The sequence below is a fragment of the Bacillus rossius genome, chromosome 2, assembly GCF_032445375.1.
Source record: "Bacillus rossius redtenbacheri isolate Brsri chromosome 2, Brsri_v3, whole genome shotgun sequence".
Lineage (NCBI taxonomy): Eukaryota > Metazoa > Arthropoda > Insecta > Phasmatodea > Bacillidae > Bacillus > Bacillus rossius.
The window spans coordinates 5751396-5775415 of NC_086331.1; the positions used below are offsets into that span (position 1 = coordinate 5751396).

Sequence of the window (24020 nt, forward strand, 5' to 3'; positions counted from 1 at the left end):
GAAGCTGTGCCGGTGCCTCCCTATCGCAGACATACTGCCAACGAGGCACACTTCTACCATCCAACTGTTCCAGATCAGTTCCAAGCTAGGTAGCAGGTCGACAATGCCCTACCAACACACTCCGTCGCCAACACGATGTTAATGCCTACAGTAATGTTACAGCATACCGTCTGCTGACAATTCCTAACTCCATGCTTTACGTGTAGCCAGGTTTTCGTTTGTCATATCTATGGACAAAGGGCCAATACCTCTAACGTGAATCTGTAACAGTGCGTTTGAATAATAAGCGAAATAAAATTATACCCCCTTTATATTTAAGAATTGAAATGTGTGTGCTCTAGAAGAACCATTATTAGCGAATTGTCGTTGAGACTCATTAGCCTGAACCTGTGTGAATTGAGTAAATTATATGGTGAGTAAATACAACACAGGTTGTGTCTGTGCAATCGGCTCGCATATTTGTGTGATATATGGCCTATTACTGGCGTTTAATTAAACGGTATGGTGTTTACTACAATGTTTTGTGTAGTTAAAAGTAGTATGTGATCTTTTAGAAGCTGTGGTTTGCCACGAAGAAATTAGGCCAAATGTATGGATAGTAGGCTAAGTGCAGAGATTCACAGTTATTCGTCTCAAAACTGCCATTGTCACTCATTTTACTTTAAAGTGGAATTGGTAATTCTGAAGGAGAGCCAGTTTTCTGTGAAAGTTACAGTAAAAATTTCAAAATATTTTTTTCTCATTGTTGACATGTTTTTTCCATCCCTTTCTAAGAGGACGTTGTGGTACTTCAAGCAGTTTACCAGTAATTGAACATTTTAAGGAGTGGCAATTTAAGGTATATCAAAAATACCATCAAATCATAAGAATGTTTGGTTAAGTTAGGTTAGCTATGTACATCCCAAAATATGTGAATGTTTGGTGAGCTACATAAACAATACTTTAAAATAGTAAGGACGGTTGGTTAGGCTAAGTTAGAAACAGTTTGGTTTGACTTCTTAACCAATATTTCAAACGGTTTTACTCTATTTTTAATGTAGTTAAATAAATTTAACCAACCTTCCACATTATTATAAGGTATTCTCAATGTTGCTAACCCAACCAACCATCCACACTATTATAAAGTATTAAAAATATAGGCCTAATAGCTAACTTAACCCAATGATTACAGTATTTGTAATATGTAACCTAACCTAATCACTATGTAAAAGGGTGAACGACCAGTAAACTCATTTGAAGTATCTCAGTGTGCCCTGAGAGAATGATTGTAAAGCATGTGAGGAAGTAAATTAAAAGCATTTTGTAATTTATATATTTTTGTTCAGAAATGTGGTTCTCAGAATTACCCTGGAGTTTATATATGCATACAGCTGCCATGGGCAGGCATGTTCTATGGTTATGGTACTTGGTTAAATAGGGTAATTGTTGATTAGCAGCTTTTTCATGGGGAAAAAACTGGAAATAACAATTTTTGGAACTTTTATTGTTGCAAATATTATCCAACAAGAGGGTATTTTTGAAACTCAACATCTTAATCTCAGATGCTGATGCAAACAGTGAATTTGTGTAGTAAAATTCATTAAATACAGAAAAATATTTTATGCTAAAATCATTAAAATATCTTAATTGTCTATGAATAGTATTTCATTTTTAATTTGTTAACCACATAACTTTCCTTGACTGCAAAGCCCTTTAAAACTAATACATTTTCTAGAATTCAGACCCAACAAAAAGCCATTTTGCAAAAATTCATACATTTTAATGTTTTACAATGTGTCTGACATTACCTTTATGATCACCTAATTGACAATGCAATCAATCAAACTAAAACTAAAACATTCTCAAAAACAATGGAGAATGTAAAAGTCATTAAAAAAACTTTTCTGGAGACACTATGAATGGTTAATGTGGCTGGATGCACCACCAAGTAGTTAATTTTTTCATAAAGTACATTGTAAAGTTAATATGGTTATGCTTTTCAGGGGTTCATAATTTAAAACTGTTCTATTATTGCATTCAAAATGCTCCTGTTCAACTTTAATTGTACGCAAGCGGCTCGAACACTGCTAGTTTTTTAGTGCTGGGCGGCTGTGTCCACCCAGTCCCTTATCCCACGCTGAGTCAGCTGCGTTTCAGAATCTCTGCGCCTACAGAAAATGTAAGGTCCCAAGTGGCCCTTGAACTGGGCTTTCTCCTGCCTTTTGTGGTGCCACGACACCTGTTGGGTGTCCAAGTATATATTAAGTTATCCCTCCTTTTCCCCTGAGATACCTTTGGTAGCCTGCGTTGCTCTGCACAGCCTCTGTGCTCTTTGTGTCGGCCAAAGTTAAAACTACTTGGCCTTGCCTTCATGCTTGCTTTCGCACCCTGTACGCCATCTTGTGGCCACAGTCAGGCCCCATCCTCTTCTCGACTCAAGCGCCTTCTTAAACTATGTGATTCACCAGCCCCCTCCAGGCAGTCTCTCTGCAACCGCTCGGAAGTTCAAACCTACGGTGTCTACCTTTTAGTCAACTTCTCTGTGCTTTCTCGACCCACCAAGGATGTAACTACAGGATATTGCCCCACAGGAGTATGTATAACACACCATTCGAAGCTAAACTTAAAATTTCTAGTTTGTTTTAAACTTTTTGCTTTTCCGGCTGCCATTTTTTGCTTCCATTTTTTTCCCTCTGGGCTGCCTTTCTTTGTTCTCTTTTGTGGAATTCTGAGATGCGCCTTTTCTACGTCCCACTGTACTCAGTGCCCTTTACTGATGCTTCGCTGAGGACTCCCTCGCAACATCCGGCACACAAAGGAATGTGATCCTTTTAAATCATTCAGAATTTTCTAAAACAAATCTCAGACATTCTTACATAAAGCTCTATTTTAAGGATAAGAAGTTTAAAAGTTTTTTTAAATTAAAATTTTTTTGTTTGCTGGCCAGATTTGATAGTTCATAAGTACCAAAATATATCTTTCTGAAGTGTGCTAAAACAATTTAAAAAGAAGCTATTGTTATCACTCTAACTTCAAATGACAAACCATGAGAAATAGCTGTTTCTTATTTACTAACTTCTCATTTTTCCCTTCTGTTTAATGATCCACAAGATGCAGACCTGAATAAGTCGGTATTTCAAAATTTTATATTGTTTCCCTTCTTCCACGTTTGAGATGCTCTTGATAAATACAAGTTTTCTTGGTAAATATATCAAGAACACATTCCTGTAGCTTTATATATATTTGGAATTAGTGCGACATAGTGCAGATATTTACATGGGAAAAATTTGTGACATGCAATGAATTTGTTGAAATATTATAAATGTGCAATTTCATACAAATTCACACGACATCTGCTTTGAAAAAAGCTGTGATGTGGGACCCCTACCTAGTGACCGAGGTAAGGGAGCTAGACAAGGTGCAGCGTAGAGCGGTTAGGTGGGTGATGCGTGTGTGGAGGAGAAACGAAGGGCCAGAGGGAGAACTGCACAGTCTGACTGAGATGATTAATGAACCAGGGTGGGAAACATTACAAGGGTGGAGAAGGGTGGAAAGGTTAGTAAGACTTTTATAAGGTAACAAAGGGTGAGGGGGGCTGGAAACAGCTGGGGACTAGGATGCACGGAGGTGGGTATAAAGGGCGGAGAGATCATGGGTGGAAGCTCCATAGAGAATGGAGGCAAACGAAAGAGGTAGGAATGCTTTCCTTGGGAGGTCAGGGAGGGAGCGGAATGGGCTGGATTAAGGAATGCTATGGGAGAGAGATGCAAGGGATCTGCGTAGAAGACTAAGGTTTGGGGGGGGGGGGGGGGGGGTTGTGATTGAAAGGGGAGGACTTACTGCCACCGGGTGAAAGCCCAATTGAAAGCGAACCATATCTAATATAATTATAAAATTCTACATAACCATGAGACCACTTTAAGAAGCATCAAAATATGAATTGATCCTAATCAACTAACAAATCAAATTAAATCTATTAAATTAAAATTGCAAGCAAATATTTAAAATCTTGCATATTTAATTGTCTAATAAACACATCAAAGAAATGAGGAGCTTATTTCCAGAAGGTCTTCTGTGTATGAGTTAATTTTATGTCACAAATCAAAAATGTAACTGTTGGTCAGTAATGGTAAAGGTTGATTTTGTATCTAATAATTTATTTCATTTTGTTTCTTAGGTTCAACTAATAAGTCTTTATTACTTGGCATTAATTATATAAGTTCAGACCAGAGTTTTTTTAGAACAAAAGCATGGACAAGAGTTATTTTAGGCACAAAAAAAGGATAGATTAAAGACAGTCTGATAGCAAAGTGAAGAAAATAAATCATATTTAGGCCTACATATTTAGTCACATAATTACACATTCTGCTAGAGTATGAGCATTCATTATTTATTAATTAAAGTGTGTTTGTAAGTTTCTTTTGCATCTTCCATCATACCACCTTCAAGTTATTCTATTGATCTGCATGGGTTTCACTGCGTTGAATAATTTTTGTGGTAGAATTTGAAATCTTGTACTATTCCCCAAGCATCACCAAGATGCAAAATTAACAGGTTTTTTACACATGCAATTTGTTGTTTCACAAGAACTCTAGTCTTAATGGTGAGTTGATGTTACTTTTTGTTTTCAATGCCTTTTTTGGTACATCAGTGTTAATATGATACCATGGTCACCCCGCAGGAGAACTGAAGCTCTCAGTCTTTCCTCGGGAGATCTAAAACCATTTAACATAAGAAAACTTGGAAGAGCTACTGCTGGTCTTTTTCATGTTGTCTCATGCACTTTCCTACAAGCAAAAATGAGACTGTCATGACCCTACTTCATAATGGTTTTGTGATTTGCAAAAAATTAAGAGTATTTTTTAGGTGAACCTATAGTATCCTGGTCTCGAATTTCAGTTTCAGTTCTTCCAATACCTGTTACGAGGAATGCAGTCTTACCACTGGTGAAAAAACTTGAACCTTTGTACACTAGATGGTGCCCACTTAGTCAGCCAATAACTCAGGTTACAAATCATTGCTGAATTTTTATTCTGCCCTTCACACCCTTCTACGAAGAGCCTTGCTATGGAAATTTTTTGGGTAGTCTGTAATCGGTAGAATACCTCTTATGCCCTGTGCAGAACCTTTTTGCAATGTTGTCTTCAGTCCTGGTGTAGATGAAAACTATCTGTAGAGGTTGATTCACAAGTGGTAAAATTGTAAGTATAAAATTGTTTGCAATATTACGCTGCTTGAACAGAGATCTGAGGTAATAAGTGATTCCTGTCTTCTACCTCTCTTAATAGAGAGAGTAATTCACACTTCTCTTCCTGTGCAATATAAATTCATTTTACAAGATTAGTCCCCTGCTTTCAAATTTCAGCTCTTAACTATATGTACTTGGAACACTTTTCTACAGCTGGAGTCACAAACTGAGATTATACTCTGAAGTAAATACAAGCATGTTTTAGAAGTACCAGTGAGTCACTTAACAAGTCTCTCATGAAATATTTTACAGCCTTCCTTCCAGCTTCAAAATAGTGGAATTTGTGGTCTCCAATGCTGTTTTCAGTTTTAAGTTTCTCCTCTGTAAAAGCGTAGTCTACAAACACGCACTTGTTTTTCACCAACATTTAATGTACTGCAAAATGCATTCTCACAAACCCTGATTTTCAGATTTGTCAGTCCGGGACATATGTCTTTTTCTCAGAATAAAATGACTGATGAAATTTACAAAATCATAAAGAAAGTTCTGTTCATTTTATTCCACCACTAACAAGTTAACGTTGAGAAAGTCTAGGTAAAGCTTGTTATGCATAGCTTTGACTTTTTCAACATTTAAACTTTTATATATATATATATATATATATATATATATATATATATATATATACATACATATATATATACATATATATATATATACATACATACATATATATATATATATATATACATATATATATATATATATACACATATATATATATATACATATATATATATATATATATATATACATATATATATATATATATATACATTTTTTTTTACATGTCCCCTTCTACAAAATGCAAAAACATTTCCTTGAACCTGCTGTTTATTATATTGATTTTCTTCCAATAGATATATATCAATTATATTAAATGAAGCACTCAAATAACTATCACTTTGTAACAAAATTACTAAAATACTTTAATATGATGTAAAGATGACTTTAAAAGCATACACTTCTTTTAACACAAATTTCGCAATGCGTCTGTGCGTACCCAGGAACTGTAAACACATGCAAGACTCCTGAAAATCAGTTATAAAGGTCCCATTCTCGAATGGGATATGGCCCCAAGTGTTTTGTTCTAGAAATTATATAACGGCAGTTCATGTTGTGCTTAGTTTGTTGTGTGTGTTGGCTATGCTAAACTGACAACTTGGGAAAACTGACAGGTTGTACACACTGTAACAACCCAGACCTTCAGCTAGTTCACAATTGGTCTAGATTGCACATACATAAAAACACTTGGAAGAATTCTGATGTGTGCTGAGAATCATTTAATATTACTTTTTGAAGTTAAGTTTGTTTGGTACTTTCAAAATAGTTTTGCATTAATAAAAGAATTCACGAATAGAGTTTTTAGATTTATTTTTATTTTTTTCCTTTATCAAACACTGGTTATAACTGCCATTTTTGTGCAGTATTAAAAAAAAATCTACCTGCATAATTTCTCAAAACATATCAGTTCATCACTTGAACACAACATTTACGTAAAGTTTGTTTAATTAAATCTCGTGGTTACATGCAATGCATGGTACAGATGGCCGAGAGACCATTACCATGTCAGCTCAGCGTGTGGTCGTAAAATTCTAATTGCAAACAAGGTCCGAAAAAATGTTCGCTACATGTAGATTTTAATTTTGCGAGCCACCACTCAATACATATACTTTCGCAGTTGCCCAAGCACGGACTAACATGGCGACCGAACAACTCCAGTTTCTTGCCAGCTGCAAGGAGCTGGGCTCGTGACACCTACTACCAATCGCAGCGCTGCTTGTTATTTCGACCAGTGACCCAAAATTACACACAGAAAAATCAGCCAATGTGTGTGGCAACAGCATTTCAACTAAATCCTTAGAGAGTTGTACTATTGCATAGGTACAGATGCTTACAGAAACGTTACTTATAATATTTTATTTCAACTGCATAGAGAAAAGGAACACATTTCTGCACTACAGACTTGTAATACCTACCGCTTTGGAACTGAATCCATGCATTTTCTTTTAGTTTTTTTACAATATTTTATCTGTGTATTTTAACAGTTCTTTGTTCATTTTTAGTATCAAGATTGCAGTAATTTGTGTGTTGGAGGTGATATTGTGCTAGCTGTGATATGTAAAACATTTTTAGCCTCCAGTTAAGCAACCAGATTAGTTGTCAGTTTGTTTGGCGCATTATTCAAATGTTATGTTAATTCCTGTTATTGGCTGGAATTGTAAATTATGTGATAGTGAACCAGGAGGTAAAGATTAAAAAAAGATGGCCTTTCTATCATTATGGAGGAATAAATAATATAATTTGGCTTGGCCCATTTTATGGCCTAACGGATATTTCAGGCATATATCCGAGTTATATATACTGTTTAGGTTTAAAACCAAAAGAGCTTGAAAGTATTTTTGATATTTAATATGTGCAATAGAAGTGTTACTACAAAGATATTTGATGAAATAAAAATCAGTGGTTTAATTTTGCAAATGGCCATAGCCATTTTGTTATCGTCTGGGTGAGTTTAACTGTTTACCAATTGAACTTACATTACTATTTTTGACTGCTTGAATCTAGATAGTAAGCTTTGATCAGCAATTTGGTCTGAAATAGTTAATAGTTAAATCCAGAGTTAATAAATTGTGATTTAAGAGACCTCTGTCTCGAACCGACTGAGCTATACAATTTCATAATTCTTTTTGCCGGAAACCAGAGGATTAAGAACTATATCAAGAGCCTAAAGTTATTTTAATTAATTAAGGAACAATTGTGAACCAACTTCTGAACTTTTTAAATACAGAGCACCAGCGTAATTTCTTATCTAGGGAATCAATATTTTCTTGATTATAATAATGTGTAAAGTATTGTTTTTCTCAATAACAAGAATATATAATAATATTGTAAACACTTGTAATTCTATTCAAGGCAATAGTGTATTAAAATGCATAGTGCATGTTTTTTGTCAAGTTTGTGTGTTTTTATGTTATTAAAAGAAAATAGATATACGTATATCAATAGTTATGTACTACAATAACATCGAGAGTGATATAATTTCTTAGAGTGGATAGTATATAATATAACTACAATAAACAACACTATATATACAAACTAAATAATATACTCTTCAGACTATACACTATATGTAATATAATCTCACACCCTTCAAAGTTTTCCATGCTTATAGTATCAGTATCACGTGACTGTTACTGTTTCTTTCTATCCTGACTTTCTTGTCACGATGTGCCGTTTCAATGCCACTTTCAGGCACAAATGTACGAATTTAAATTTAATTTTTAAAGAAGGAAACCAAATAATAAATTTGTATTTTTTTATTTTATTTAATTTTGTTTCCATTACTGTACACTCCGACGTAATCTTGTGCTACCCAGTGCACCTGCGCTTGTTCGCAGACTTCTATTAGATACTGGTTGCTGACGATTTGTGATCGCAGCATCTCGGCCACGGTTCGCGTCACGTTTTCTCCATGTAACAGAATGACTTTCGTGTTAGCGAACGCTACCCCAACCCCACTGCTAGCAACTTTCATTTCTCGGAGGCAAGCATACGTAAGGGTTTTGCCGTCACGCCTCTGGACCAAGTTACAGCCAGCGGCGAAGCCTCAGGACGGTCCACATGACGCCTTTCCCAGGCGACTTAGCAAATTTAAACCCCCCTCCCCTCATCAACCACCGGTGGCTTCACGAGAACTCAAACCCGGAGCAACGACCCCCAGTGAACCCCGGGCGGAGACATTGTCTCCCCAAGGACATTCCCACTTGTCAAACAGAGCCCTCAGCGAAGTCTAGCGGTGGGAAAAATCCCTAACCTTGCTCTGAGCGCTGGTCGCGAGCTCGCCCACTGCACTCTAGCGGACGTTTCTGTGACCCTCCAGACAGGTTCTCGTCTTGGCCACCAGAGCGCACTACTCATCCCTCCCATAAGAGACAGCCTGTCACAATCGACCTTAGCAGCAGTCGCAGTGCAATTGCGATTTTAGTTCGCCTACGACTCGTGTGAAAGCGCGGCGAACATTTTGCCTTCTGCTTCGCCCCTTCGGGCGTTCCCGGACACCTTCGGGCAATCACCACCCCCCCTTTCTTGGGCTGGGGGCAGTTGCTTCCTTTAATTAGGCGCCCCGACGCCATTTTTTGAAGATTCGGCGGGCAGCATCTGGTCTGTGCGGACCACGGGTCGCGATCCGCGAGAGTTAATCTCCGTTGTTCGTCTCAGACTCGACACTACGTCATGTAGTCGCCAACGTCAAGGCAAAGAGGTCTTAATTTTCTAATTTTTAAATTTTGCTGCCCGCAATAGTATTTTTTTTTGTTAAACTAAATTATTTCATTTTCTCTAATCATGATTACCGAGAACTTCCGTGCCGCGATCTGCATTCCCTGCTCCTGGAGGCAGTCTACATGAACTTCACCCCGCTGTCTTGGGTAAGTGGTCGTCATCCCTACTCCCCCCCTTTTTTGCCTTTCACTGGGCATAGTCTTGCCCAGGCTTAGCCACCTGTTAACCAGTCTAAGTAATTTGGGACTTTGGTTGCAGGCGGGGTCCAAAATCAGCCTCCAAAATCAGCCTCCAAAATCAGCCTCGAGGTTTAGCTCCCAGTTGAGGCCCAAGTTGAGGTCCAAAATGAGCTCCAAAATTAGCTTCGAAGATTATCTCCAAAATTAGCTGCAAGCTCCACTCCAAGTTTAACTCCGAGTTTATCTCCAAGTTTCTACTCAAAATGATTTCTTCTGGACTTTAATCTGCCAAAACCTCCGGTGTCAGGACACAGGATATAATTAAATTTCAATGTAATTGTTTATTTCTTTTGAGCCTGCGAGCTAACTTAAAACCAGTATTAAGTTCAAGATGTATTATTGTGTTACTTTTATATGTATTTTGTTGCCCCGGGGCTCCCTCCATTTTGTAATCAATATGTTTTAATACCAGTGTACTTAAAAGATAAAAAAAAAGTAAATTATTTTAGTAAAAAGGGCACTTATACAAATCAAACCACCAGTCTTGTTATTTCATTAGTATTCATCCCCGATCCACATAGCCTACTAGAGTTGCTAGGAGGTTATAAATAAAATTCTTTTATACGACGTCTGGGCACCTCTGTGATTATTGTTGTTATTGTTTTGTTTTCTGGGCTGACGCTTCCAAGGCCTTAATTTAATTATTCACTTTTGAGTGTTTACCTGCAGCCCAGCGTTCGTTATAACGAGATGTTCCATAATCTCACTTTCCTAAAAACAAAGCATAGCACAAAATACAAAAGAAAAAACATGAAAGCACATAAAAACTTAATGAGTAGGCAAAAATTGAGTAAAATCTTTTTCATAGTAAAGTAAACAAACAATAAAAATTATTTAAAAAATAAACAGCTGTTATTTACATAATGATAGAAAACCTAACAAGTATTATTTCTGATTATAAAAACATTATAAATCTTTAATAAAGTTATTTAGAAAATGGTGAGGGCAAGAAACCTGGGTTGCTACAACACCGAGGCACTTCGCTTTCCTTTATGTAACATTAAGTACACACAACTTTACAACAAACCATTTCATTCTTAGGATTTCAACAAAGTGATTTGTCTTTGAGAATTCAGCTATGCCCTGCACATGTGAATTAAAACCAAATAAAAATTAATAAACTATCTCTATTATAAGGCATGAATTTACCTCTAGAGCTTGCCAGAAGCGAGCGAACCAAAGACTTTGCTGTTATTAGAGGAGCTTCCATTAAATATATTACTCAGTTGACAAACTAGCGAGCACTGCAAAGACTTCAAATAGACTAGGACTGCTCTTCCATGACATTACAATATTAATTTTTAAGTCTGAAGAAAAGTTACAGTTCTCACATAAGCCCACCACTAGTATGCATCTACAGTTTACTAATTTCAGTGAAGGGGAATTCATATTCGGCAGCGCTAAAGGCAGTAAGAGTCGAATGGGTTTGTGGCCAAATAGAAACCACTGGGTGCTGTGTACTGGCATGTATAAATGCAGCGGTACTCGTTTGGCAGAGTCCTTGCATCCTTGCTCACCCCAGCGAAGCGAGTACTCGTCAGTGTCAGCTTCTGGGAATGGCCGAACATTCTCGATCCTCAATGATCGTCCGGCCCCGGTGCTAGTCTTTCACTTGTGACGTGTGACGTCTGCCTCCGCTGCTACCGAGTTGTGTCCGCACCTCGGCACTCGCCCCATTCGGCCTTAGTCCCAGGCTTGGTGGTACTTTCTCACGATGGGTTACTCTGTTTAAACAAAAATCCTTCATCTTGAGGGGTGTGGGGGGTAAGCCTGCCTCTCGTCTCGGCAGTACTAGAACTCGCTCCCTTTTATCGCTGACTTCAATCAGACTCGCTGCCGGTCAGTTGCTCTTGTTCAGTCGTTTCCCTAGTAGTGACCCGGCATCATGGTAGTGCAACCAGCCCGGCCCTGATGATGCCGTCTCCTCCTGGAGTAGCACTGCCCAGTTATCGTGCTGCAATTCTCAGAGCTAGCAAGTAATGCGCACTTGCTCTCCACTACGGAGACACGCTCCAACTGCTTGGCATAGTCATAGTCTACAGCCTCTTAGCTGACGAAGACTTCTTCTGTTTCTTCACAGAGTCCAACATAGTACCCACTTCCAACGACCGCTGATTCCTGAGTGTGTATGCTCCACCTCGTGGGGCATGTGTATATATTCCCATACCTGCCTCTGTGTATGTATGTTGACTGGTGTCACAGCCACAATTACAATGGCAAAAATGATTACACTAAGATATTTTTCAGAGAATTCTCCGCTCTCTGTGGAACTTCGGCTATGCCTATAAACTCTGGAGTACATGTAACTGATGTACGATATGTTCAAGTTTTATTGTATTTTCTTATTCAGTAACAACCTTACTGTACACACCATTACTAAAATTACTTTAGACATGAATGCATACGGGATACAAGCTTTACAGTGCACTCCTAGAACACATGAGTGAGCTCAGCGAAATTAATGATTACATTATGATTGCAAGGTAGCTTACGCAGATCCTTAAAGAGTTCAGATCAAGCATACATGCCTAAAGTAAACATACAAGATACTGAATTTAACGTTACACATAACAAAAATCTAAAGGGCATAACATCACAGAACATAAAGAGAGCATGCATTGGTCTTCGTCATTCCCCTGTAAGTTTAGATGTTTACTAGGACTCGCTCGATCCCAATACCCTTCAAACTCTCTCAGTAAACAAACAGGTAACAGGTAAATAACCCCGTTCTAGTAAGGGGACACAGTAAGAAATTTAATTGGGGAAGCACATTTACTGAAAAACATAAAATCTTGGGGAAAAAACATACTGACTCTTAATGTGTGGAAAATGCTCATTAACATCGGTGGCAAAAAGCACCAATAAATAATAAACAATAATATGGCCTCAAACTCAACTAGACATTGGTTCCAAGATCAAAAAATGCAAATTGTGTAAATTACAAAGATTGTAATATCAACACTAAAAGAAATTTTAAGTGTTACAAAACCAAACATCATTCAAGATTTTAAAGAGTGACACTGGGCAAGTACCAGTGACAAAAGTTTAGAAGGAATAATCACTAATGGAACTTACAACTGAGACTGGTGATGGCTATAACAGAACAGAAGAATTATCTATAAAAATATCACTGCAGTGGTTTCCTTTGGACATTTACAGTAAAGTTAAAGAACATTTTATCATGTATAAGAAACATTCTAAACACACAAACAATGAAAATATTCTATTGATAGTGTAAGATTAAAACATGTTCAGAAGTAACAAGGATTGATTTAAATTTAAACTATAATTTAATAATGTAAGTAGGTTTAGTTTTATTTAAGTGATTGTGATATATTTTTACACATTTCATGTATATGAATTTATAGATTTCACTTTAGTCTTTGTTAACAATACAGCTAATTATGGTGTTCAAATTTATTACATAATTGTCATTTGTAGATTGCTAACTATTGATTTTTATCTTATGTGTAAATTGTAATTTTTCTAAAATTAATGTTTTTTTTTAAACAATTTGTAGTTGTAATGAACTCTTATATGTTGGTTACTAGTTACTATAATAATATTGCGGGAAAAAAATCAATTTTTTAAAGCACTTTTGCAGTTTATCAATGTGAAAATCGGCAATTTGAGCCGAATTTTAATATTTGAAGACTCTTAAAACCAAAAAGATTGGATTTAAATGCTCTCAAATTTTAATAGTGGCTAGTAGTCTGTTATTTGTTTGTTTGTTAAAAAAAATATTTAAGGTGTGTTTTCTGTAATGTTATAAAATTGTTAATTTATTTCAATCTAAACACAATTATTTAATAAAGCTTTAAGTTATTTTCTTTTAAGACCTTAAAAAAAATCTTGGTTAGAATATTAATTCTAAATATTTCATGCAAATAAAGAGGATTTTCATTTAAAGTTGATATCTTAAAAAATAAAATAAATATTTACCTTACCATCAATTTTTGAAAACTAAAAAAAATTACATTTTAAACAAAATTACTGCTATAAGCCAATGTGTTGGTGATAAAAATGTGATGAAAAAAAATTTGTACATTCATTAATGGAAACAAAAAATCTATAATTGACAATAAAATGTCAGCAACACACAGATAGAAGGTAGTAGCAGAGAAATACACCACGCTGCTTACATGTGAATGCAGCTGGGAAAGCCTTTTATCATATTTCAAGCTGCAAATCTGCAGTAAAAAGAAAAAAAAAAGATGTGGTTGTTTTAGTTTTTGTTTGGTTAATGAATTTTGCCATATTTACTTATTTCTGGATTTTTACATTGGCATTTGTGTGGGAAAAGAGGAGAGTGGTAAAATATTTAGGGATTTGATTTAAGTAATACTAAGCAAACTAAGAAGCATTTAATACGTTGGATAATAAATTTGATATCTGTACTCTTTTTTCAAATAAAAATGTGATTGTAACAAATATATTAAAATAATGGGATATTTGTAATAATGTGAAATTGTATAATTTTTCTAAGCATATCTTTAACCATAGTAATTGAAATTGTCAGTGTAAGTTATGGCATAAACATGGTTAAAATGAAATAGTTGTGTGTTTAACAATTTTTTAAACTTTTTACCTCTTGAAATGATAATGAGGTAAATGTGATTTCATCAAGGTAAAATACATACTCGAACACTGTAAAACCGAAGTTTTAAAATCAGATACTTGATCTATAGTAAAAATTAAATAGGCCTTCACATATCCACTTTAAAAAAATATCATGAAACTTTTTTTTTCTGAAATAGGTAAATCTTATGCACCTGACAAATTTATTGTGTCTATTTATTTTTTAAAAATTTTTGTAATTAATCACATACTTTTTTTTGAATGGCAAGATTTTAGCAATACTCTGAAATTGCGCGAGCGAAGCCGTGGGTTTTAAGCTAGTAGTAAATAAGAACAGAGCCCAACCTTGCTTAGTCCGTGTCATACTCGCACATTGTGCTCTTGAGCCAAACAAGCATGTTGCCAAGATGTTTCACACCTGACCTAAATGCAACGTTCTTTGTTATCCTGAGAGTTAAAAGGCTTGCATAACAACCGGCAGGGTTGCAGAGGGTAAATATGTAGTGTAGCGGTATTTGTGAAAAAAATGTTTAAAATCCGAAAATACTTTTATTATATGCTCTTTCACTTCCTCTTTTCATTAAACCCGGCAGAGATAAGAAATTCCAAATACTTTAGGAGATATCGCCGTTCTTATTTTGCAATACAAGACCTGTGCAATCATTCGACCGCCGCAATTTTATTTTGCTGTGTGTTCGTGAATGCCTAATTAATTAAAATGGTCTATTAGGTCAGGTCAGTTACATTATAAATACTTTCAAACTAAGCGGACATTAAAAATAATGTGAATTAATTTTAATGCCTGTTTAGTTTTAAAGTATTTATAATGTAACTACCTGACCAAACAAACCGGGACAAAGGATGAACAGTAGGAAATCACGTAATTTTTTTTACTTATTATTTGCGCTACAATATCCAAATAACAAATAAAACATTAAAATTTGAAACGTTATAAACTCACCTAAGTTAGAGGCGGGTACAATTCCTTTGCCATTAGTAGAAAATGATGTAGTCGTTCACCTACGTCGCGAAAAAAAAAAATCTTTCTCGTAAACAAGAAAAAATTTTTAATGCCGTATGAATGCTCAGGCATTGTGATGAAAATTAAAAAATTCGATATCTCCTAAAGTATTTGGAATTTCTTATCTCCGCCGGGTTTAATGAAAAGAGGAAGTGAAAGAGCATATAATAAAAGTATTTTCGGATTTTTAACATTTTTTTTCTCAAATACCGCTACACTACATATTTTCCTTGCAGAGGACTGTCGCAGTGAACGATGGTAGAGTGTGTGTGGTGTCTCGGAAAGCACGTCAGCGCACAACGCACGCTTGAGAGCAACAGTTCCTCTATAGACGTAGAGTTATAAATGTGGACTGTCATTTGTTGTGACACCGAGAATTCCTAGTGTTTGTGCACGATGCAGTGACAGGCTAACATCAAAAATATTTTATCCACCATACGTAATTTCTGCTGTGTAGGCCATCTGCACAATGAGAATCCTCTGTGGTAGTTATTGTGTAACAGGCTCTGCTGAGCATTTGGCCTCCCTGTGTTCATCATACCTATTGCCAAGGAGCTAATGTGGAAACACCTGTTACTTCTACACCTGACACTTGTGGCTCTTGAGCACCATGCCTTGTCTGATGTCGACTGCATTGCTTCCAGCTGTACTGCTCATTACGTATTGCTCTTCATCATTGCACTGTTGTTACAACTTTGTGTGTGTGTTGCTTATCTTCGTCTGCAATGTATTTATTCTGTTGTAATTTATTTACAGTAATAAAGTTTAAAAGCCTCTTTGTAATTATATTTTTATGTCCAGCAGTGTGTATGCTTGTCATGTGAAATGCTAAATTTTTATTGAATACACAATCTACTTTTCTCCTGACTTTAATTATCCCATTTATAGTTGGGTCAACCTTAAAAAAAAGGTATTAAACGAAACAATTTTTTTTTGTCATTTATCATTAATTTGATTGTAATTTCCTTTTAATGTGTTTTTATAAAATCTTGGAAATTTAACGCCGTACTTTTTCATTACAGTTTCCGACATCTGAACAAGACTGGATGCAATAGCAGGAGGATTTGAAAGGAAGGCATTCCCCTAACTGCCTAGGTGCCATGCCGATAACATCCCATCAAAGTGGTTCTAACTTCTGGAATTACAAAGGCAGTCAGTTTCACGTATTATAGCCGTAGCAGGGGGACCCCTATGTATAGAGCTGTGACCTTTTTATTTAATACCCATTAATCTGAATGAATACAAAAATATCACGTTTTCTTGCAAAAAAATGCAGCTCAAATTAAGTGGTGCTTTCAAACCACTTTTTGCATGACATAATTTCCTAATCGTGCCTTGGATATAATTGGCTTGCTTTCTGGGAATACAACTTTAGTTACAGGTATTAAACTTGAATAGATGATGTCTTTTAATAGAATATCATAGTCAGTTTCAAGATCCATCCTATTGCTAAATTATTTGCTCATTCATTTTTGATTTAAACATTAAATGTTAATTTTAGAACTTTGTGGGTTTGATAAACTTATTTGGAAATCATCATTAAGTAGGATTGGACACTAATGTTAACATTTTTACATTTTATGGTTTACCTTTAACAAGTGTAATTTAAAAGCTACTTCCAATGTTTTTTGAATTGCATACATATATAACAGTCGCATGGTGACACTTTGTGTTACGCTTTCACTGCCAGGTAATTCAAATAAAGAATTGTCCTATTTTATGGTCACTGGGGGGTGAATGCAGTCAACCATGAATTCATTTAGTGGAGTTAACACTTATATTCCTTCCTTATAACTTGTTGTCCACCTTAGCGAGTAATGAAGTAGATCTAATATTGCTATTATACCCGAAGGAGGCAAATCAATACATTCTCGTTCGGTTTCTGCGAATCCTATTGTTTTTATATTTGATTAACAAATTAGTCATTAATATTGAATATTTTAATAGAATTTTAACATACATTACCTTTACAGGAGTCCAAGAAGAATCAATGCAAAAAACAGGCAAAGGAACCTATATGCCAGTTATTTGATGTGTTAAGTTCCTTTGGCACCGAATACCTCATAAATGTGTTAGTTAAAATAATGCATTGGGTGCACATGGTTTCATAGCATTTCACCCCAGGCTTGCCAACATGGACGCACATACATACATACATGCCTCATATGTATGTGTGTATGTGTAAGTATTGCTCACATTTTTAAATAATTTTTTTGTTTAATTGTTTATGTGTCAATTTTCATTTTCAAGCATCCAACCACACAAGATAAACAATAAATTACAAAAGTTAGGCTAGAAAAATGACTTGTGCAGCCAAAAATGTGACTTACAATGTGGAACATTGTACACAAATACTAAGATAGTTATTTAAACTTTGTACAGGCTGAATACTAAGCCCATCCATCAAAGAGAGACATGGGTGATTACAAGAAATGAGGTGCATTACAGTTATGCAAAAGACCAGATTACAGTTACTTTCAATATGAACAATACCACAAAGGGCAGGCACAGTGAAGTAGGTCAGTCGTGCCAGTGAAATAGGGGAATAGTGAAACCTAACAGTGCATTCCTTAAAGTCATGAACCAGGAAAAAAGACATCTGTGGAAAACACAACCACAGAAGGAAGTTCAAACACATGAGTCCAAAGCTGGAATGCCACAAATGACATTTTAACAACCCTATCACAAGTCGCAGAGAAAACAGACGTTATAAATTCAAACATAATTTAGAAAGGCAGAGTCAAAAACGAAATTTAGAGAAACTAAAGGCATTTGTCGCTGGTACCGACTAACAGACTCTCTGCTTCCAAGTGAGTAAGTGCTAGAGAGACAAGCACACAGAGATTACACTCTGCCAATGCACAGTTCTAGCTTATGGGCATCACCTGTCTGCGAACTGCCAATGAGCGAATGTTGAGCTGGGTCAGAAGACAAACTTCCCTCTGCTCAAGTGCGCCATGCACACTGCCGATGGCCTGACAAGGAAGGGCTGGACGAAGGAGATAAGTCACCGGCGAGGCAAGCACATTACAAGTCAGGAGGGGAAAAGAGACACACTGTGAGTAGTCTATGCATGGAATCCACAGGGGAGATAGATTACTAAGAGCAGTGACACTACTCAAACTAATAAAACTCTGAACCACAACTGTGAGCACTCATGGATTGAGTGTTTGGAATGACTTCTTTGATGCGAAGCAGGCTTGTTGGTACACAAAGTTTCAGGGAATTTCGCACCATGTATTGCAAGGTACCACACAGTTAAACCAACAAGTTACCGGTGACTATAAAGAAAACCACCATATAAGGAATAGCTTTGCTCTATTACCACAGAAGCAATATCCATATCTGAGAAGTAGGATTCCTGATATGACTTGTGAACATGAAGAGTACATTTAGACCAAATACACTAGAGACCAATACCGACAGCTCTATACAAACAAAAAAAGTGATAAGTCTGAAAAATAACCTAGTGGCAAGATGTGTGACTACAAAAATATTATTTTGATAAATCATTAATAAGTTATTTTTGTTGTCATAATGTTGGTACCATTTGTATTAAACATACCATCGAGGTAAGACGTAATAGACTAATACCTCCATTGTTCATACTGGGCACATCTGCCATCTATTGGACTGACGTGAAACCAATGCCAGGTTTTCATACAGTAATCTTGGAACTGTCTGGTATATTAGTCTCTAGTGTATTTATTTAGACTGTACAGTTTATCCATTGTGCAAACGGTTTATGTATTGTAAGGAATTTGGTTGGATACTTTTGTGGTGGGTTGAAGACTACAAATAATTTATGGAATCCGTAGTTTTAGTTACAGAAACATGTATTGTGTCTTTAATATTTCAGTACCCTTAAGTGCAGATTTGAAAAATTCTTCAGCTTTCTTAAAACATGTTTGTAATATTTCAAAGGAAAGTATGTTTTATTTGTTAATTTTACAGCATCATTTTTCTCATGTATCACCTACTTTCTCTCTGGATATGCTTCAACAGTTACTTATTCCTGTAATTTCTGAAGAGGCCAGAGGACAGTTTATAGTGTCCATCAAGATTGTACACCCCCTCATCACATCTTGCAAATACACCAGTTTTTAATTCCTTTCTTGAGTGATGGATTATTAGGGCAACACTTATAGCATGCCGTCACTTTTCCAGCAAGTAACAATTTTAGATTGTTTCATATGGGGTGTGGAAAACCTTTTGGTAAGGGAATTTAAGAATTTAAAGTATGTGGCAGTCCTAATCACACAGGTTGTTGGTTATGATCCAACCAGGGTGGGATATCGGTAGATGGTACATTCAACCAACCAAGTCTCTGAATATACATGTTTATTAAACATTAACTAAACAGGAGTAAATCATCTTCGTACTGAGCTGGCATGAACAATGTAGGACACACAGCAGCCAGGGCGACCTGTATTGTAAAAAATTAGAAATAATATGAGCAAAACTCTTGATCGTACATGAAACTAGAAGGCGAGTGAGTATTCTGTTACAAAAAACTTTGTATGCTCGTGTACTGAAATTGACCTCAGTAGAAATTAACAAGGCTTCAGATTGAAATAAAAGGATTGCTCAGACTTTGACAGTAAATTTATGACTTTACAAGTTTGGCAGTCCCAAATGACGTGAGTCTTTCGCCAGTGACGCGGGCCTGTGTGAAATTAGGTAGATGTTTTTTCTCTTGAGATTTCAGAAGTAGTAGAAAATCCCAGCACTGAGACTGTGCAGGTGTAGAAGATTGCACCTGGTAAACTCTCTGATGCCCTCTAGCAGGACTGTTTGTTATGGTTCTCCACAGCGACAGTGATCTTATTTACACAGTTCTGGTAACTCGCTCTGGCTGGGGACCTCCACATTGGGAACTACTCGGGCTGGGAAATGCCTGGACCGACAGCTAGCTCCGGGAACGAAGGCGGTTGGCAAGGCTGCACTCGGCACTCCTCACGACGACTCCCCAAGTCCTCTGCATGGACCTCCAACTCGCTGACTGGTTACTGGTTCCTCGGCCCCAGTGGTGTTGTCTCGAGAAACTGGCCACTCACCCTTTACTCCCGAGGTCTTTTTATCCACTTTTTACTCGCTCTCTTGTTTCACGGGAGCGCAGTAGTACTCTCTACTTGCACGAGTGTCCCCTTGACAATAACTCAACACTAGACTGTGACGAACTCATGCAGGCATGGCGCAGCAGGCCAGACTCTGAGTCTCCATCACAAGTCTCTTTGCTTTGGGTATATATGTATTTATACCAGTTTTCCCCTGGGTGACATCATAGTTCTATTTCTTACTGCAGTTGACATACTGGAACACTGCCTCACTTGCACTAGACATGTTTTTTCAAACTCTTAACACCTGTTCTCGTGATGGGCTGCGCTATAATCACTGGAATGGGCGTACGATCCTTTACAGTGTGAAATAGCTGTACGATCCTTTGCAGTGTGAAATAGCTATTGTGTTCATCAATTATTAAAGTTTATGGTTTTGGTATTAATGCAGGAATTGGATTTTATTTTTGACCCTAGTAGCAGTTAAGCTATTATATATGTCATACTGTATTGAAGTATTTATTGATACATGTGGTTAAGTTAAATTAAACATGGTTTTTACTATACAATAATTTACTAATTTAAATGTACAGAATGTATATATACATATTATGTAATATGACATTATACCAAGTGGCTGTTGCTTAATAGATACATACACTTGTGTGATGAGACTTTCTATTCCTGGAAGTTGTATATATCACTATATAGTTGTTGGTCACATAAGTCTATACATGGTGTTTTCTGAAATTATTAGGGATATATTTATTAAAACCTCTTGCAGTTCCTATGAATTATGTACAGTATTTTTTTAGATCGCTTACTATATGTACTGGATGAGTCAGAATTTGACTTGACAAACTTGGGTTGCAGGTTCATAACAAAGAAAAATGCTTCCCAAGCTGGTTATACACTTTTGATGTTGGAGTTGAACAATTTTTTTGTTGCAAATAATCCAGAAATTATGTAAGATGAAGCATTTAGCATATGAATTATTCTAGAACCAAAGAAAATCTTGTCACAGTCGTAAAACTATTTCATTTAAGGGATGGGGGTAACATCATTATTTATTTTTCATGTTCTGTGATGAACCTGAAGCTGAAATTTGTTGGTCTAATTCTGACTCTCTCTGTATTTTTGGCTTTCCAGGGAACTTCTGATATTTCTTGCGTAACCACCAGTTTTAGGTTCTGCATGATTCATTCCACCTTCAAGTCCAGCATTATTTAAATGAAGCATTATTTGAATCTTCTATCTTAAAATGAAGACTGGACAGCAATAATGGGCTGAGAACTAAAAAATAAAATATGGCAACAGTAATATGAATCTTACCCAAGATAATGAATAAAAAAAATTCTAGGTTTCTTTACAATAGTTCTATTTTTTGAAAAACAAAATATATTAAATAACTCAAAATCAACTTCTTGGCACATAGCCCATTATTGATGACCAACCTTAAAATATTGTGTATATAACATTTAATAGTATGGACGCATGCCATTTCATAGCTATGTTGTGACAAACAACCTAGACAACCTTCAAGATAATATAATTAATTTCACAAGAGTTTTTTTGAGCCCCACAAATCTCTGCAATAGAATATGTTTATAACTTTTCTTTCAAAATCTAACAATATATGTATAGTTTTTTTTAAAGAATTATTGATAGAACAATAGTACTGTTTTGATTGAAACTGAAAACTAGTTCAAATACTTGTCCCACTTCAAAGTGGCTATTTTGTTACCAGTGTTGGTTTTATTGTCGTTTGAAAGAGTTAATTATATTGGCTTATTTAAATAGAATGATTCAGAATTTTTAGACACATGTATTCGTACTGTAAGTACCAGAATTTTTAAACATTGTGGATGTAAACATAAAAGAGCTTCTTTTGCATAGCTTTTGGTCATTAATATGGTAAACATGTTTTGCTACACAGAAGTAACGCACTCGACTCTGATTAATGGTTAAGTGCCTCCCATGCAAGCTTTACGTGTTATTATAAACTAGTTGTAGTTTATAAAATAGGTTTTTGTGTACATTTGTTTACGTAAGTTTTTCACCATTTTCATCGGAATGTTTTACTAGCTTCAGATAGAAATTTACATTCTTTAAATACTTAGTGCTTAAGGGACTTTGTTATTTTGGGATGAAATTCTCATGCATGGCATACAAATGAAAGTTGAACTTTTGGTCTGTATTGAGTTATTATATGGCACAAAAAGCATTAGTTGGTGATAAATATTGAATCAAGTGATTGAATACCACTAAACCAGGTTGAGTACCACTATACCACTGAACAAGCTTCCTTCTACCAATTATATAGATGAGTGTGAAGATTATTATTGTGTTAGTGTAGAATGAAGTTATGTAGGATCATTTTTGCATTTTTGTTCCCTATTCTAAATATACAATTTTGATTGGTTCTTTTATTCAAATATGTAAATCACATCTATATTTGTATAATGTGTAGCATTTACAAGATTTTGATGATAGATTTTAAGAATATGGATGTTAAATATAGATATCATTGCATCATGTCAGTTGTGCTTAGTTTACCAGTGACCGCTGTTGTAGTTTCAGTTGTGCAATGGCTCGCGGACAGCAGAAACTGCAATCGCAGGCCAAAGCAGCAGAGAAAGCTGCCAAGCAGAAGAAGCAGCAAGGTCACAATGCCAACTCGCAGAAGAAAGCAGCTCAGGCAGCGCTGGTGCATGTCTGTGCTGTTTGCAAGGTGCTGATACGTCAGTGGTTTTCAGAGTTGTCTGTAGCACGTCTCGCTCTTAGTTTGCAGTGCACTGTTGTCAGATCGGGACCTAGTGGCTTCTTTGTTGAATTATTGGGTTCATAATTATAATATTATTTGAAGACACAACTTTAATATCAAAAATTATTGCAATTTCTACTTAGTAGGAAACTCACCAAGATAATATGTATTAAACTTTCATAGTCATAAGGTGTGTGTTTGTTTTGTTTATGTATACTGATATAAATATGCACATAATTCTAATTGATACAAATACACATTCAGAGTTAATTAAATAGTATTGGCTATAAAAATAATTGTTTCATGGTAAATTAATCTATGTTACTCACAAAATAAATAAAAACTTTCAGAAAATTTTACTCTGATCGCTGGACAGGTTCAAATACTTCTTGTTGAGACCAATCTGGCTGTTTGTATTCATGTAAGCAAAAAATTATGTACACAGTGTGGCCACTTGACCGGGAAAATTGGGAAACCTGGAATTAGGCGTGAATATTTTTGCTGCCGGGAAATTGTGGAGAAACCCGTGAATTTTTGAAAGCCATAGGGAATCTGTTTGTGTAGCAAGTTGAAAAGAGCTGAGTTCAAAAACTACTCGCCGTGCCCACAGACTGAGTTACTTATACCATTTCTGAACACTGTGTACTGGTGAACCTGGCAGCGGATGTGACACGGAATGTCCTTGGCTGAGGGGGGAGGGGCAGCCTGTCGCTCAATTTCTTTCTTCTCTCCTGTTTTCTTCTTCTTCGACGACTTCTTCGACTTCTTCACTTCTTTGACTTCTTCTTCGACTTCTTCACTTCGTCTTCTTCGACTTCTTCTTCAACTTCTTCTTAGACTTCTTCTTCTT

The 24020-nt window shown here is 36.0% G+C and overlaps 1 protein-coding gene across 1 annotated transcript in view; it reads left to right on the top strand.

Annotated features, from left to right (window-relative positions):
• The first annotated feature begins 233 nt into the window (after positions 1 to 233).
• Positions 234 to 24020, top strand: part of LOC134529055 (zinc finger protein 706-like) — a 34055-nt gene continuing 10268 nt past the window's right edge. The window contains exons 1-2 of the mRNA XM_063362757.1: positions 234 to 412; positions 22981 to 23137. Coding sequence (XP_063218827.1) covers positions 22994 to 23137 — 144 coding nt within the window. The 5' untranslated portion in view covers positions 234 to 412; positions 22981 to 22993. The remainder of the gene's footprint in view (positions 413 to 22980; positions 23138 to 24020) is intronic.